The sequence below is a fragment of the Alosa alosa genome, chromosome 9 (genome assembly GCF_017589495.1).
Source record: "Alosa alosa isolate M-15738 ecotype Scorff River chromosome 9, AALO_Geno_1.1, whole genome shotgun sequence".
In the NCBI taxonomy this organism is placed as follows: Eukaryota; Metazoa; Chordata; class Actinopteri; order Clupeiformes; family Clupeidae; genus Alosa; species Alosa alosa.
Window position 1 is genome coordinate 15,551,540 of NC_063197.1, and position 17,277 is coordinate 15,568,816.

Here is a 17,277-nt window from a genome sequence, read left to right on the forward strand (position 1 = left end):
GGTTAATATCCCCCACATCAGTTTTTCAAAATGCCATGGGTGAAATTTAAATTCAAATATTTACCCCCGCCACCCCATCCCCAACCTATCTAGGTGTCTAAGTGGTACCCATATGTCAGAGGTGCATGGATGATACCCATTCTGACGACCATAAAAAAAGATATTGTATTTTTATTTATTCGCGAAATATTCAAAGTAATCGTTTGTTCTTGTTCCCACTATATACAACACAGATCAACAACGTCTCGTGGTGAGGAGAGCAAGCCACGACCACAGTCTATATTTATGAGCCATTAAGTCCACAAGTCAACAAGATTAATGCTAGCTTTCCCAGTCATTTCCTTTTGTGATAGCTTATTGTGTCCTTTTCTAAAACTATTAAGATACTCTATTTTCAAGCGGGGTAACACTTCAGCACTTTGTGTGTGTGCGTGTGCGTGTGTGTGTGTGTGTGTGTGTGTGTGTGTGTGTGTGTGTGTGCAAGTTAAAAGGCGTTTTGCATATGCATTAACGGGGTGTTATGTAGCTCAAACCCCATGGGGGGCTCGGAGGTCCCAGAATGCACCACTGCTGAGTCAGAGCCCTTTCCATCACAATGTCAACACTTAAATCTGAAAAGAAAAATCGGTGGGTCAAAACGGTTGTAGCAACTCGCACTAAACTAGTGTACTGGAATGCTTATATCACATAAGCCAGGTAAGATGAAGGGCCAGGTTTCACCAGTGAGGTGGGAAGACATGGCTATTTACATTGTTATGAGTTGAGGTGTGTATGCCTAGATAGATTATATAGATGATAATAGTCTCAAGGCCAAGGTCAACGTCAAGACCGAAAGTTTTCTTTTTGACAAAGTGAAAAAGAAGGGGAAAAAGAAACAAACAAAAATAATAGATTAATAGATTTAAATGAAAAAATAGATGATATTATAGTCTAATTGTAGTGTGTGTGTGTCTGTTTTGAGGCGCCAGACTGATATAGGGCATTTTAAGTTCTCTCCACAGGTAACCGCATGAAGCCACCGGCCCTGGAACAGCATGGAGTCTGTGTGTGTGTGCAGTATGGGTTTGTGAATGTCTGTGTGTGTGAATACTTGCATGCGCGTGTATGTGTGTGTGTGTGTGTGTGTGTGTGTGTCTGTCTGTGTGCATGTGTGTGAAGTGGGGGAGTATAGCCTGGGGTTGTAAATCCAGTGAAAATGAGCACTGGTGGTGGAGCGGATGGGGGCTGTGGATAGGGGTGGAGGGAGGATGGAGGTTGGTGATGGCTGGTTGGTTGGTTGGATGCGTAGCAGGCAGATGCAAAGAGAGATGATTTCTTACCCCTACCCCCTACCACCTCCCCAGCAGAGAAGGCCAGCTCAGACAAACCCCCCACAGTGGGGCGGCCACACAGGGGCCAAGTGCTGGGACTCTGAGGCCAGGTGTAGGTGTAGGTGATCCAGCAGAGATAATCTATGATGGAGAACCAGTAATCATTTCTATGCTTAAAGAGGAATGCCAAGCAGGGGTGTGGGGGAAGGAGAGAGAGCAGACAGCCCTAGTGTGCGCTAGTGAAGACACATGAAGAGCAACGAGGAGATCTGGCAGACAGGAGTGGAATAGATGTATCTACTCCTCTGATTTGGGGCAGACCAGAGTCTGATCAGGGCCACTTCCACTCCAGAGCTGGGGTCCTGCTGGGAGAATCCCCCCTCCTTCCCCTTCCTATGTCAGTAAATCAGTGTTATGCGCCGAAACGTCCAAGTACATCCAAAGGTGTCGGCCAGCCTCGACGGAAAAGAACAGAAAGTTTGGCTTCTTTATGGGCCCATAACATGGAAGAATCATGCTCTTAAAAATGAGGTCGTTTCTCCCCCACGGGGTGTTTGTCATGGGGGTGAGGGGGCAGTGATGGGAGGAAGGGGGAGGAAGGGGGGGACGGGGAGTCCATCAGCAGCTAATAACAGTCTGACAGTAAAACACCGCGAGTAAGACAAAGTGCCCCCGAACGCGCTGACAGCGGCCAGGTTGATGGGAGAGGGAGGTGAGCTGGAGCTGCAGGATTGCCATGCCCGAACCCACGGGACTGCCACCCCCCCCTCTCTCACACACACACACACACACTCTCTCTCACACACACACACACACACCTCCACCACCACTTCCACCGTCTGTTGAGTTATATGCCTGTGTGTGTGTGTGTGTGTGTGTGTATGTATGTGTGCCCACCACCAAAGCTGAAAACAAAAAAACAAAACATAGGGTGGTGGTTGTGGTTGGCGTCAGCGGCAAACAGACCTGGGCACCGTCCGTCCTGCCCAGCCCAGCCCGGTGCGGGGGGCATGAATCACGGCGGCTGCGTCTGGCCGACTTGTCACCGTCACTGCAGATCAATGGTAATTACCGCCCTGACACGAGTTCCGTTATTACTTTACAGGATCAGGGGCCAGGGGAGAGAGTGCTGGGGGGCATGGGCTCCAGCAGCAGCAGCAGCAGCAGCAGCACCGGTCGCTCCGGCCGCAGCAGCCGGGGCCAATCGATAGCGCCTGAATTATGGCTCGCCCGCTTCCCAAATTGGCCTCTGCCACTAAACAAGCCATTTACAGCCGGCTGCATGACAGCTTAGCTGAGGATATGCGCTCTAACTCTTCTGGTCCGAGGGCCTGGACTTGGAGGAGAGAAGCAGGAGAGGTGGAGGTAGAGGTGGAGGAAAATAGAGAAGCTTTCCCCCTCTTCGTCAAGGCGAGGTAGTGGCTTTGCTGTTTTTCTGCACTCGGTCTTAGCAGTGCTGTCAATGGGGAGAGGTGACAGGCACCCCTAGGCTCTGAGACAATGGGGAGAGGTGACAGGCACCCCTAGGCTCTGAGACAATGGGGAGAGGTGACAGGCACCCCTAGGCTCTGAGACAATGGCATGGTGAGAGAGAGATGCATGGATGACTGACTGACTCTAACTCATGCAGAGACTGCCATCTCACACACACGTATGCACACACACGCAAACAGGTAGACATTGATACGTTCTCACATATGTGTGCAAACACACACTCACACACATCTCCACCACCACTTGTGTGTTTTTCTCTCTGATCCATGTATGGCAGGCCTTCGTCTCCCCCAGCCGTGAATCCTTTACATCTCTTAACCTGGATCCATGTTTTTTTTTTTCTTTTTTAATCCAGACGTACCTGTAATCGCAGCCAGCGACAGCAAACTTCAGAGAATCAATTAGGCCGTGCCTCATCCCACGAGCGAAGACGATTCCCCTCGACTTGAGCCGCAAACACCTTCTATCACGAGTCATTCTGCCTCCCTAACACCCGACTTCCCTCTCCTGAGCCCGGATAGGTTTGACTCTAAGCCTCTAAAACGTTGACAGCCAAAAGCGCCTTTCTCGCAGGGTGCTCCCGTCGTCTGCCTGCCTGCCTGCCTGCTCACTCGCTCGCTCGCCCGCCTCCCGCACCCGGGGCCCAGCTCCTCTTTCATGCCGCCGCGGAAGAAAGCTGGATTTGTTTCCCAGCCGTCGCCGATAATAGGGCCGGGTTATGGCACTTCATCCGCAATTAAATAAACAGTCCTTTAGAAGCCCTGACACCCCCACCACACACACACACACACACACCTCCTTATGCCACCCCCCCCCTTCTGTCACCCTCTTCTTCTACTGCCTGCCACCTCCCCTGCAGCTTTCTCAAGACCCCTGTAAATTGGAGGGCTGGTGGGTGGGTGTACGATGGTATGTGTGTGTGTGTGTGGGGAGGGGGGTTGTTGAGGGATGGAGCCAACGGCTCAAGGTTTTCTTTTGTCCTTTCCAGGAAAATTAGCGAGTGAAGAGGCCTCATTGTGAGCCGTTGTTTTTAAACGGTGCGGCACGGCACAATGGGGAAACGTAAACCTGCGCTCCCTCATCCTGGGCTAAAGCGGGCCCTGGGCTGCAACAAACACCTCATTCAGGGGTCAAATTTAATCTCCTCCGCCCCTACCTTTTGTATTCAGATTAGAGGCTGAGGAGGATTTGCAGGAGCCTGAAGCCTCTTGTTAAGAGCCTGTGTTCTCCACTTAACTTGCAATTTACCTGTCACTTAAGCCCTCTGCAGCAATCAGGCACACCTTCACTGTAGGAGAGAGTGTGTGGTTTTCTCTCTCTCTCTCTCTTTCCCTCTCTCTCTCTCTGTCTATCTCTCTCTTCCTCTATGCTGGGCTTCTCAATGAGGGCTTTGTGTGCACTGTACAAGAGGAGAGGGAAATGGATTAACAAACAAATCCGATCTGCCTCTGAATGCAATCAAAAAAGCATCGTCGCAGAAGCACCCCTAAGACAAATGAAGGAATGCACAGAGAGGGTATTTTACATAAATCTCCTCTCAATGCAAACCGCCGCGACTAACATTTGCAAAATGAAATGCTTATAATTGTTCCATAGTTCTGTGCATTGTCCCCGTTCATATGTGTAACTGTCTCTTGTGTTCAGCATCCTTTCACCAGCATAAGCCCTCACAAATGTGGCCCGCCAGACCACAGTTCTCTTTGTTGCTCCATTTTGCAAGGTATGTTATTTCGTCAGGATCGGCGGCGTTTAGGACGGTGTGCAGTTCTTGGTTCTGCTGTCAGCACATTCTGAAACACCGGAGAGAGAGAGAGAGAGGAACAGGGCCAAAAAGTCTAAGCACAAAAATAAACATTCTACTCAATGCATTCATTATACTCAATCGACATGAAATAATATTTGATGACTTTATAACTTGTTAATAATCCACATGGCAGTAGTTTAATAAATGTTTAGCATGTGTTCTGCATTATGTACATAGCATTTAAAAAGCCTTAATAAACACCTTTACAATCAATTACTTAGCATGAGCAATGAATATCATTTGTCTTTTTGACACTCTTGGCAATGAACTTACTGGATATGGTATGGATATGACACAGATATCATTGAGTGTTATGTGTTTACAAGCTTACAAGTGATGCCAAATAATAGGCAATATGGCTGGGATTTGAAGCCAATTATCAACAGTGCAGGGAAAGTTTAGTGATCAATTGAATTAGCCTCTGTGAATCATTACATGTAATCATTTACTTTTACACACTCTTCTGTCAACTACATATATTTGACCATCACTAGTCAATGGGGTGACAGTGTGCAATCATTTTTGTGCCAATTTAATAGGTGTCCTTTGTTACACATGTTTGCCCGGAGGAATGGATGTTGCCTTGGCTGTCGACGTTTTATAGGATGATTTGTGTCACTGGTCACCGAATGATCTCACTGGAGCAGAGGAGCTGTAAAGCAGACATGCATGGCCACCGTAAGCGGCTCTGAAAACAGGCCCTATATCATGCGGCCGAGGCCGAAATGGGCTGTTTTCTTCCTCCGGACCACCGTCTTGGCTGCCAGACTACCTTTTCATGTGGGTTTCAGGAGGGCTGTACAGGGAGCCATTGGTTTTAATGGGGAATCAGACGGGTGTTGAGGTGAACTATATCTGTCTCAGAGAAACCGGCAGCAGGATAAGGATGCTGGATGACTGCCAGGCCTGATAAAAGGCAAACGCATAACAATGCCCTGGCTTAAACACTATACTGATCCTCATCGAGCAGACGCCTCGATATTCTGGCTGAACTTGGACTCAAGCTTTTGTTTTATGTCTTTCATTCACTCATTTTTTTTAATACTTTTGAAAATTCGCTCACAAACTCTCCAAGTGTGTTTTTATTACCATGCCTTACTACTTAAGATTTTGTGATCTGATTGCCTCTTTTAAAATCCAGTTTTTTGAAAGTTAAAATCATACAATAGGGTGCATCTTGACTTGGGGAACGTGGCGAACAGCTATACCATAATGTAGGGTAAGAGTGGGATTCTCCGTACTGTCAGGTCACTTCAGTTCCTCCTCAAGCCCAATCCTCTTAGCATCTTCCACTTTTTTCCCCCCACAATCATCCACTCGGTTTTTAATGACACAACTGTGCACAGTCTTAAACGTTCAATTTTTTGGCTCTTTGCATTTGGATATTTTGCCAGTTTCAGTAAACAGTCTCATCGCATAGAGACACGTCACATGGTGATGAATTCATTCAGCATAGCATAACAGGCTCTCAAGAAAACGGCTCGACCCAGTCCCAGACAGCACACACAGGGGCAGTGATGTGAAAGGTCAGATAATGAGGTCATTTGTCCATCGGAGAACTTTCCAGGGCCTTAGCTGCTCAGTGTATGTGAGGGGGGGTTATCCGCCGCTGTTTTCTTGGCTTTTTATTTTTAGAGCTATGTCCTCTCCTCTTCTCTTCTCTCACTTTCACCTCCTCTCACCATCTCCTTGCGGCGCTCTCGTCTGGCGAGCCCAGGAGAGTTGACACCTTTTATTCAGCGTAGCGAGGAGACCTGTCTGCCCACGCATCAAGGCCCGTCCCCGGTGGGCTCCCATGTTAAATTCCAGCATTAAAACCCATTACAGAGCCATCAAAACCCCCTGTAATTCTGTCTAATGACCTCATTTCCTTAAGTGTCAGCCGCGTCAGTCAGTGAAGGGGCCGTGCCCCCACCCCCCCTCACCCTACCTCACACACTGACACACACGCACACACACACACACACAGCACACACACACACACACACACACATGTGAGGTGCTTGTCAGCGAAGCTGGGCTGGCCACTTCAGCGTAGCCACTTGCCCTGTGATATGATAAAAAAAAAAGTTGAGAGAAAAAAAAGAGGGAGAGAGAACAGCCCAATAACGGAGAAAATGACTAGGCAAGGTAACTGGGGACCCTGGGAAAAGAGGCTAAAAAAGGCTATTCGATATTCCATTTGCCAGCTACTCCATTAGGCAGGGCGCAGTCAATCAGGGCCCCATTTTGATTTGATGGAAAGCAGAGGAGAGAATTGGGACATGGCAAAATGGCTGCCAGTCACGGAGAGGCTATTCCAGCTCAGCCGAATCAGTCAGACGGGTAGGTGTGTATAAAAATGGATTATTACTGAGAAGTTCAAAACGTTCCTCCTGCCCTGGTTAGCTGTGGAGACAGGAGAAGGCCAGGGGGTGTGTGTGTGTGTGTGTGTGTGTGTGTGTGTGTGTGTGTGTGTGTGTGTGTGTGCGGCTGTGCACACACCTCTCCTCCCCCATAGTCCCTGAGTTCCTATGCACGCCTCTCCATGAAATGATTTTGTAAATTCAGGAAGGGCCCCCTAGGCCACCCAAGCCCAGACCTCCTTTTTAGGAGTGGATAATTGACTCCTTTTCCTTGATAATTCATTGCTTGCATATGCCAACTAATACATCAGCGAGAGAACCTATCCAACCCCCAACACATACACACACACCCCTCCACACACACACACACAACTCACCTACCCCCACCAACCCCCCCCCATCCAGCCCCTCTACACACACCCACACAGCACCACCATTTCCCATCCCACTCCTGAATTCCCACCTCCCGTCTCTGCACAACCCCCCCTCCCCGGAGGAGTCGGAGACTGTGAAAGGAGAGGACAGGAAAATGGGGGTGACAAATGGGCGCATTTCTGGCTTTATGAATGAATTATGTCTCTGGAATACCTTGAGCAGAGGCAACTGTCACTCTGTATCTATACTAATCGGGGACAACATATTACTAGTTTCACATTAAGAGGAGGCAGGGGACAGGCCGAGGCAAGAAATTAATAGAGCAATCAGCTATTGGAACATAATGTCGGATTCAGGTTTTGGTGACCGCTGGTACATTTATCAAGAGCTGGCAGAATCCACCCCCCGCACAATTTAATATCCCTTCTTTTCGAGAGATAGATTAGGATTATTGTGACAAGACAAAGGTGTCATTTGTTTTTACAACCGGCGTGTCAGTGCTCACTGTACCAAATACCTTCACACACACACACACACACACACACACACACACACACACAAACATGAAAGTTCAGCTTTGCCTTGCAAAGTCATCCTCATCCTTAAATTAGTCTCAATCACAATTACAATAAAATTACAATGGAGTCACAGTTACAATTAAAAACAATTACACAGTTGCTTGATCCTGACTAAATTAAAGGTGATTTGCCTAAATGTGCTGTAAAATGTCTCTGTTATGTATTAATTATACACTTCATGTCTAAGTACCCCTTTGTATGGGTTCACAATAGTAAGAATCATGCAAAACAAAACATATGAGGAAAGTCTGAAAAGGAAAATGGTCATGCAATTGCTCATTGCAATAATTGAGAATGAACAAAACTGGAATGATTACAGCCAATTACAGCCAAACTATTTTAGCTACGAAAAAACTCAATTCACAGAACAGAATAAAGAATTCCCAAAGCAAATTAATGATTAAATAATAATGTATTCTGTGTCGGAGGTGAAGCGGTATATAATTCATACTTACTAAATTTAGTGAATGAATTTAAACCTTCTCATTGTAAATACATTCCACAAAAGACAAGGCCTGTCTGGAGATCTAGGAATTGTATTTTTACATATGTATATCATGTATACTCTTACTTTAAATTAGAGTATTGCAATATCATCTCTTTACACAGTGCATACACCAGAAATGAACTGGGTTAGCTGTTTAAAATGTTCCTGTGCTTAATTTACTAAGGAATTAATTGGAAGGAAAATGTTCCCCTAATTTTATAACGGATCCCCCTGGCACCACTCTGGAGGCCCCTGAGAGATTGGCCCTTCTAAAGCCTATTAGAGGTAAATAGAAATGCCAGTTCCTCTATGGGTTAAAAGTGAGCCGCACTGAGCTTTCTGTGCCACTGAAACCTGGGCATTTAGGTTACACTTTCAACCATAAAACACATTAAGGGAACTTAATGGACACTGTTTTAGCTCATCTGCGCTACTGATTGTGTCCACGGCGCTTCAGCGATGACACTCCTCACCTTGCCATCGTTCCATTCCAGTGCGTCAGTCCTGAATTTCCCATGGGAAGAGCGTTGTGTGGCGGACGGGAAAAGAAAGATAGACAGAGAGAGCTGGAAGTTTGTAGAACCATCTAGATGTCTGAGAAAATAAAGACTGTGTGTGTGTGTATATATGCGTGGGTTAAATGCCTTTGTCACACAACCAATTCTTATGAGCAAGAAGCCCTTCAAATGTTTAAGTCAAAACAAGGAGGATATATGCCAGGGCTGAATGACAATAGGGACTGAAACAGAACTTGTGTGAATTTCGGTCCCAGAGCTATGCCAGTGTGTTCTGAGTGAAGATAATACAATATGAAAATGTGTGTGTGTGTGTGTGTGTGTGTGTGTGTGTGTGTATGTGCACATGACCCAGAGGGGGTCAGAGACAGGAGCTGAGACATTCGTATCAATAGGAAGGCCAGAAGGAGGAGGACGTGTCCCAGACATTGAAACAGAGCTGGCCCTCATCAGGCACTGGTTTTACCCAGAGTCCTTATGGTGCACACTGTCCAAACACTGAGTGAGTGAGTGAGGATTGTGCAATAATAAAAATGACCCTCTGTCATTTTTACAAACAGTGACAGTGGATGGATGTCAGTCAGTTATGTTCTGATATTTGTGGACAAAAAGAAGAGTGTCGTTAATTACTTTTCCTCCCATTCTGTGCATGTAGTTTTGCCATGAATATATGTAATGGCAGACTCCGCTATTTTTAGAAGTTGGGTAATAGACAGAAAGACTGGACTTATGTTTATGCTTGTCTTGAATATTTGGATGGGGATTTTGTCAAGAGATCTATCTCACTGATGGACATCTGATGAACATGGAAGTCCTCTGGCATGCATCAGAAAAGATATACTGCTCCCTAGTGGAAGGTTTTAAGTACTACAAGTTGTGCGTAAAGTATTTCAGGCTACATGGTGTCACATGCTGGATTATGATTATTATTATTCAACAGGTGACATTTACTTACATTTCACTTACATTTGCATTGATTCATTTAGCAGATGCTTTAATCCAAAGCGGCTTCCAGTACAGATATGCATTGTCATCAGAAGACTGTGTATTTCCTTGTAATAATTTGCTTACTTTGCTTACAGAATTTACAACATTAGTTGTACATCCCATTTGTTTTTTGCTATCTGCTCATTACGTTTCTGCTTAGTCTTTGCTATACATATTGAAGAAAGTACACACACACACACACACACACACACACACACACACGTCTAATATACTCTGTGTGTGTGTGTGTGTGTGTGTGTGTGTGTGTGTGTGTGTGTGTGTGTGTGTGTGTGTGTGTGTGTGTGTGTGTATGTGTGTCTATGGCCTAAAACGCTCCTGTCATTCAAAATGACTGTTGATTGGACTTCACAGCTGGATCCAGACTCAGACCAAATGGCTGACACAAAGCAAGCTATTACTACCGCTTTATGAGGGCACATTCTCCAGCCGTGCCCAGGCCCTTCCGTGAGACTTCCCAGTGTTATTAAAAACACAAATCACTGCTTTGTAATAAAGCAAATAACATCAGGTGGCAGGGGTCACTGTACAGCCTCATGAATTTATTACAGGCAATCAAGGCCGTCTGGGAGGGTCAAATTTCATTGCTGCTGGATATGCTAATACTGGTTCCTTTCCGAGGTAAACACATTTATTTGCTGTCATTACGGAGCGCACAACAGATTCATTACTCCCATCATTTTCTTTTCAGTTCACATCAAAACACGGCTGGCTTTATCAAAAAACGGCTGGCTTTATTCACGGGGGCTTCATGCGACTGTAGTTTCCGGAGTGTTCCTGCCAGCCAGCAGACTAAAAGCCAAACGCAGAAAGAGGGCGAGAGGCTGTGTGTGTGTGTGTGTGTGTGTGTGTGTGTGTGTGTGTGTGTGAGTGTGTCTGTGTGTGTGAGTGTGTCTGTGTGTGCGTGTGTGTGTGTGTGTGTGTGCTTTTGGAGGTATAGGGGTAGTGCAGGTGTCTCAGTGATCAGGGAGAGAAAGGGCTACCTGCTCCCCAGGGAAATCTGATTCTTCGGTGATCCTATCATTCACCCATGGTTAGGGGGGGGGGGCATATGAATAATAATAATGCCAAGCTCTTTGTTTTCCCAGAATAGTCCAGCTCCTGCCTCACTTGTGTACAACCACAGTGGAACACTACAGTGTGGCACTTAGGAACAATGTCTCTCATGATTATGTTTTGGAAACATGTGACACAGAGAGTGTGTCTAAAGTTTAGGTTGATATGTTATATGGTATCCTCCATCTTTCGCAGTTTCCTGTCATGCTGTTGCAATTGTATAAGTTTACTATTTGTGTGTTTAGAGTGAGAACATTTGACTCAGGGTAAGATTTACCACCTGCCATCAACGTTATGGCTTTGATTCAACAGCTGAAACTGAGATAGTTTTACCTTAAAGGAGAATTCCGGTGTGATATTGACCTAAAGTGTATTGAAACATGATACCGAGTGTGAACGTATGTCTCATAGCCCATCTCGGCTTGTCCCCTGCACTCCAAAATCTGGCGCTAGTCAGCCGATGCTACCAACAGCTTTTTCAATGGTGGTGCTTCGGCATCAGGCTAGCCATGCAAATAAATCACTGTTTTACACCATTTACGAGGCTCAATGTATCTCCACACTTCATTGGTAGACTTCCGAGGGCCCTGCTTTAAAACGAGACATTGAGAACTTTGAAAAAGCACTGGTAGTTTACTTACAAGACGATTTATACAGACAGTATCTTCACAAAGTTTAGCGTTTGCAGCCATCTTGAATTTAGTCACGATAAAGTCGGCGGCCAGTAAGAATGAACAGGTATGATAAGAGATCAGATTCCAAAAATAATTCAGTGGAAATGCATGGATTTCAGTTGCTGCTACTGGAAGAAACTGGAATCCATGCATTTCCACTGAATTATTTTTCGAATGGGCTATGAGACATACGTTCACACTCGGTATCATGTTTCAATACACTTTAGGTCAATATCACACCGGAATTCTCCTTTAACTAACTACTGGTGTTACTATTACAGTGTTTTTCAGTCGCTAACAAGCGTTTGTCTAACCAGTTGTCACATTTCCAAAACTCTAAACACAATTAGCACATCATCGGTCTTTTGTGGCCATACCATTCACACATTTCATGTCGTTTTCACACAATATGCAGTCAGTGAACACATTTCCACAATGCTAACATTTTCTTAACAGACAAGCTATACCTCCAAAAAAAACTATGGATTGTTTTTGTAGTATTTACGAATGTTACGTAACACTCAACATCCCACAATAGCAAACACAATATTCCAAACCTTAGATAACCTCTGCTTCTGCTACCAAATGATTTTATCCCAGGTGCATCGCCTTGGATAATATCAGATGCGATGTTGATGAAAACATGTGGCCTAACTCTAAAGATTGCAGAGATTACAGTATTTTTGTGCTTTTTTTAGTCCCCCCCTTTTTATCTGGGCTTTTTGCTGTTGCTTTTTGTTCAGAATGCTATTGTGTGTTTCATGGATATTTTGTTCACTTTAAGCAATACTGAAAAACTTTTTCTTTTTTATCATACTGTAAACAGTATTTCTACTGTACCTCCTGTAGTAAACAGTAAAGGGAAAAAATTATTTGCTTTTTACTGGAATGCTTTTGAATGTGAACATTACATGTGGACATACAGTTCCCAACCAAGAAATTTAGTGTAAAAACAGTGGATAGCATATTTTGCATGCAGTACATGTAAAGCTGAAACATAAAAGTCTATGCCATTTTTGTAATGTCAACAATAGCCAGTATTTTGAAACCTAGTGTACTTTGATTGACTACATGCACCTTGTGAAGTGAAAACAAGTGTTATTCTTTGACAGAATAATTTAATTTTGAGTCAGATTTCCAGTGTTTTGGTAAAGTTAGTGTGTGCAGTTTCTGTTTTGAAATGAAGAGTTAGTATATATTTAACAAAATGTGTTTATGAAAAGAAAATTTTCAATTTGGCCAATTGTGTTTTGTAGGTGTGAGTCTGTGTTAAGAGTTTAGAAAAAGTATCTGAAGTATGGGTAAGCGCTTGTTAGCGATTGAAAAAAACTGTAACTACTATTATTAACTATTTCTTATATGTGTGTTAATTGATCATCTTTGATAACACATGTGGGGATGTTTTCAAGGTGCAGCTGGCAAGTTTGCGAAGACACAATACTAGTCGAAAATTTTTGATGACTAGCAGGCGCTGGTGGATCAGAGGCTCGGTCTGGTCGAGCGCGTGGTTATTTAACAGTGTTTGCAGATGGGGGCTTTGCTGGCGTAATTGAGGGTAAACACAGCGCTGTGTTTGCCGTCCCCGCAGAGGTTTCTCCGTGATAAGATGAGACTAGCATGAAAACGAGCCTCTGCCCATCCCGCACAGACGTAGACAGCTCTCGCTCTAAGGATGCTCTCTATACAACTGTGCCTTTTCATTTGTGACAAATTTGATAAAGCTGCAATCTGACCTTGTGGAAAATCCATTGTGTGGGTGGGTAATGTCACAGCTTTCATTACTCAGCTTCACTCACACTATCATTTATGCCATCATTCAATTAAATGATTGTCCCTAACACAATTTCTGCCTATTAGGTCTTGTCAATATAACTAGAGATGATTTCATCATTATGTCTCTCTCTCTCTCTTTGTCTCAGCAGACAAGACTTATATCACCAGAGCTCAGTGTGTCAAGAGTGTCTGTCTTAATAATAATTTGAAAGTGTTTTTATTAGCTTTTTTGAAACAAAGAACTTAACATATACATAGACATTGCATGCTTTAAGCAATTATGCTTTGTAGGACATTTTTAGATTAATCAACGCATAATCAATAATAGAACTAGAAGTGCATATGACCATCACACACCATCACATATTTGCCAGCACACTTTCTATAGTAAGTAAAAAATATTTATAAATAAATAAATGAAACAAGGCAAACAAATGAAAAGGAGGAAAATGCTTTCACAACAGCAAGGCAGTACTTCACCACAAATGAAAACAGGACACACTTATCTTTTTTTTAAGGTGAATACCTTGAGATTACAGTCACCTCCATTTCAAAATAGAGTTAAATTACAATCTTTGCTTCAATGGGCATCACATATTGTGTTAACACAGAATAGTCTTTTGCCTGCTTCTTCCACAGAAGTGCATTCTCTGTTTCTGCTGCAAGTGACACAGACAGATAATGTCATATCTGCTTAGCAGTGTCACCAATTTCACCACAATGCTTGGCATCCAATGAGGAGGCACAGAGGAACTCTTTTTGTCCCCTTCACATAATGTACAATGTCCCCTATTTCCAAAGGGCTTGTATCAGATTCAGTTCCTGTGTCCATGAATGATCATTGTTGAAGGACTATTTTCTCCTGAGCCATGCTCTTCCCCTCACCACTGTGGGGTCAGGGTGACATGGTGAGCCAATGACTCCCAAACAAGAAAATATCACTGGTCTCCAGTCACTTGTTTCTCAGCAGCACAACAGAAGAAAGAGGCTTAGTAAGGCAAGTTTGAAAATGTCTGAGGATAATTCAGGCAGCATATCTCTCTGTATCCCTGTAAACAAGAGACTTGAAATCTGCCTAAAACGAGTGTTATAAGTAATTTTATTTTTACAGCAACTATGTGTACTTTTCCCAGGCAAACTACAACTGCTCCTAACCTTTGTGATGTTTAAAGAACCATCACAGTTCTTTTTTCTTTTGCCAAAGACTTTAAGCCAGATTGCTTGAGAACAGTGTGATTTTTCCTGGATGTCAGACACCCATGCAACTGTAACCACTTTATGTGTCAGAAGCATCATGTGTGGGGCCAAGTTCAACGGCTATGTGTTCCTGACAGAGAGGCACCGAGGCTGAGACACAGTTGGCTCCGCCAATCAGACCATCGGTGGGCGTCGGTGAGTCGTTGAGCTCTGTGGCGACCAGCTGGTGGGGTGGGTCGCCAGCAGGTGTGTCGTGGCCGGGGCTGGACTTGTTGGAGGAGCTGAGGGAGTTGGTGGGACTGAGCTGCACGGCGGTGGTGTCCTGCAGCGTGTGCTCGCTCGTCTCCATCTCGAAGGCCGCGCCACCCATGCGCATCAGGCCCCAGCCGTCGGCGCCACCGCCCCCGCCGCCCGTGTTGCCACGGGACACGTGCGCCGGGGGTCGGCGGCTGCACACACAGCACGCGGCGAAGAATGACAGCGCCACCAGCAGCAGCAGCGGCCCAATGATGATGGGCGGATTCTTGGTGGGCACGAACTTGCCAAACGCGAAGGCCCCCACCAGGGTTATGTTGATGCCCGCCAGCATAATGCAGAGCCCGCAGGCGCAGCACAGGGCCGGGGAGGGCAGGCCCTGGGGACGCAGCTTCCGCTTCCTGGAGCCCTTCTTGGGCACTGAGGTCCGGGCGGTCTTGTCAGGATGGACCATGGTGGTAGCAGTATGTGGCTATCTTCTCAATGGCCTGCAATAGCTGAGCTGGGCATGTGATGCTGGACTAGCTGAGCTGGGCATGTGATGCTGGACTAGCTGAGCTGGGCATGTGATGCAGGCAGTGGGAGTCCCTGACAGAGGCAGAGCACAGCGTGAAGTAACAATGTAGCCAGATCAGCCAACAAATGCCTCTCTACCAAATTATCCTTGAGAGACCTTTTAGAGTAGCTGGCATATTTTATGATGCAGCAATATTGAAAGCTGGAAGAAAAAGGAAAGGCGTATAACAGTGCAGTTTACTACAAGATAACTGGATAAGGGAACAACCGGAGAGTCAATTAGGTACCATAAAAGTCTTATTTAGTGTGGGACTGGATGGTAATGTCACTTTGGTAACTAGCCTACTTCATATGCAAACAATACAAGAATTGACAGCCTCCTGAGGTCAAAGTCCTAGATTACAAGTGTTCGTGTAGATAGCATCTTACTGATTGCTGTATCCTCACTTTCAGAAATCAATGACACTCAATGAGGGCACAACAGAATAATCATTTTGCATACACAGAGAAAATAGGTTAGTTAAACACTTAAAAAGAGACTTCAGAATAAATGACATGACACAATTTCATTCAAATTAAATGTCAGAAAATAGCTTGTTCAACTGACATCAGATTTATCACGCTCTTCAAAGTTGGAAAATTCGTTCATCGTCAGACTATAGGCTAGTTACCTGACACCTCGTGGACAACAGCCCATCAGTGTTATCACACTTGTAAAATCAATACATTTCCTGAACCTCTTGTCGGGGACGTCTGTCAGTCCATAAGTTAATTGGTAAAATTCGTAACTGACAGTTTTACGCAAAATCGTCACCATTCAATATGCAAATCAAATCATGTTGAAAACACGCTCTAGTTCAAAATAATCATCAAAATCATCCTAACTTCACATCCTATCAATTCACATCAACGTTCAATGAAGCAACAATTATTGATGTAGGCTCTTTTCACACCAGTAGCTCGAGAATCACGGTCAGTTATTGACTTACCGTGGAACAGCAAAAATGATGCCACCAAACCATTAAGCAGCTATAGCCTACTTGCTTCTTGATCGAAAACGAGTGAAGCTACAGCTCAAGGTGTCTCCAGCGATAGCATGTGCATTTCTGAGGATGAAGATGCTGGTCACGGCTCACGGTCTATTCATCTGATCCACTGAAATACTCTCGCCTCTGTCTCACCGCGCGCCGAGTTCCTTATTAATGAAACGTACACCTACCGCTTGAGGCGCCGTCTTACAGCGTTGACAGAGAAGCTTTGGGCAACCGATCAGAATTTTCTGACGTCAGTCTGAACACATTTGTAGAAATATTTTTGACATTTCTGAGATCTGATCATATTATGTCAATATCAAGAGGTCCGTGTCGCATCCATAGTGACCAGTCCAGAAGCACCCATTTTAGACCAGCTTATAGGGTGAGGACTGATGTCGGGTTGTAAGCTGCAAGGCCGCCCTGTCATGGGAACATGCACTGTGAAATGAACAAAGCATCTCCGGTTATATCACCAGCTAGTGTTCTATGTATACCCCTCTCAAGGACAGCGTCAATGTGTCTGTATTTTCACTCTGTTTCAGGAAGATTGCACAGTCCCGCTGCCTCATCCGTGTGTGGGCAGGTGAGTCATTTCGTGTTCTTGGTCCATTCACAACACTCACACCATTCATTCATCGAGTGTGCCTACAAAACCACAGCCGAATGAAAGATTATTTCAAAAATAAACACGTTCAATAAGTTTTTTTTTCTTTAGCAAAACTATTTACTCCCCACCACTGCTGCAGTAGGCCTATTTTATCCCAGGTAGCCTACTCAGACTCGGTCTATGCCCTTTTCAGATAGCTTATGCCTTAGCCAACACTTTGGCACCAAATTCACCTGTAAGCCCTATATTAGT

General features: G+C 44.9%; 1 protein-coding gene across 2 annotated transcripts; it reads right to left on the reverse strand.

Moving 5' to 3' along the window:
* Positions 1-13,690: 13,690 nt before the first annotated feature.
* Positions 13,691-16,839, reverse strand: tmem275a (transmembrane protein 275a). Of its 2 annotated transcripts, none has more exons than XM_048252854.1 (2): positions 16,374-16,839; positions 13,691-15,456 (listed from the first exon to the last, which is right to left on the reverse strand). In XM_048252854.1, exon 2 carries the CDS (start codon positions 15,320-15,322, stop codon positions 14,693-14,695), a length of 630 nt encoding a protein of 209 aa, XP_048108811.1. In that variant the 5' UTR covers positions 15,323-15,456; positions 16,374-16,839; the 3' UTR covers positions 13,691-14,692. The 2 variants fall into 2 exon arrangements, with proteins under 2 accessions (XP_048108811.1, XP_048108812.1); XM_048252855.1 differs by having other exon boundaries at positions 13,691-15,586.
* Positions 16,840-17,277: the final 438 nt, after the last annotated feature.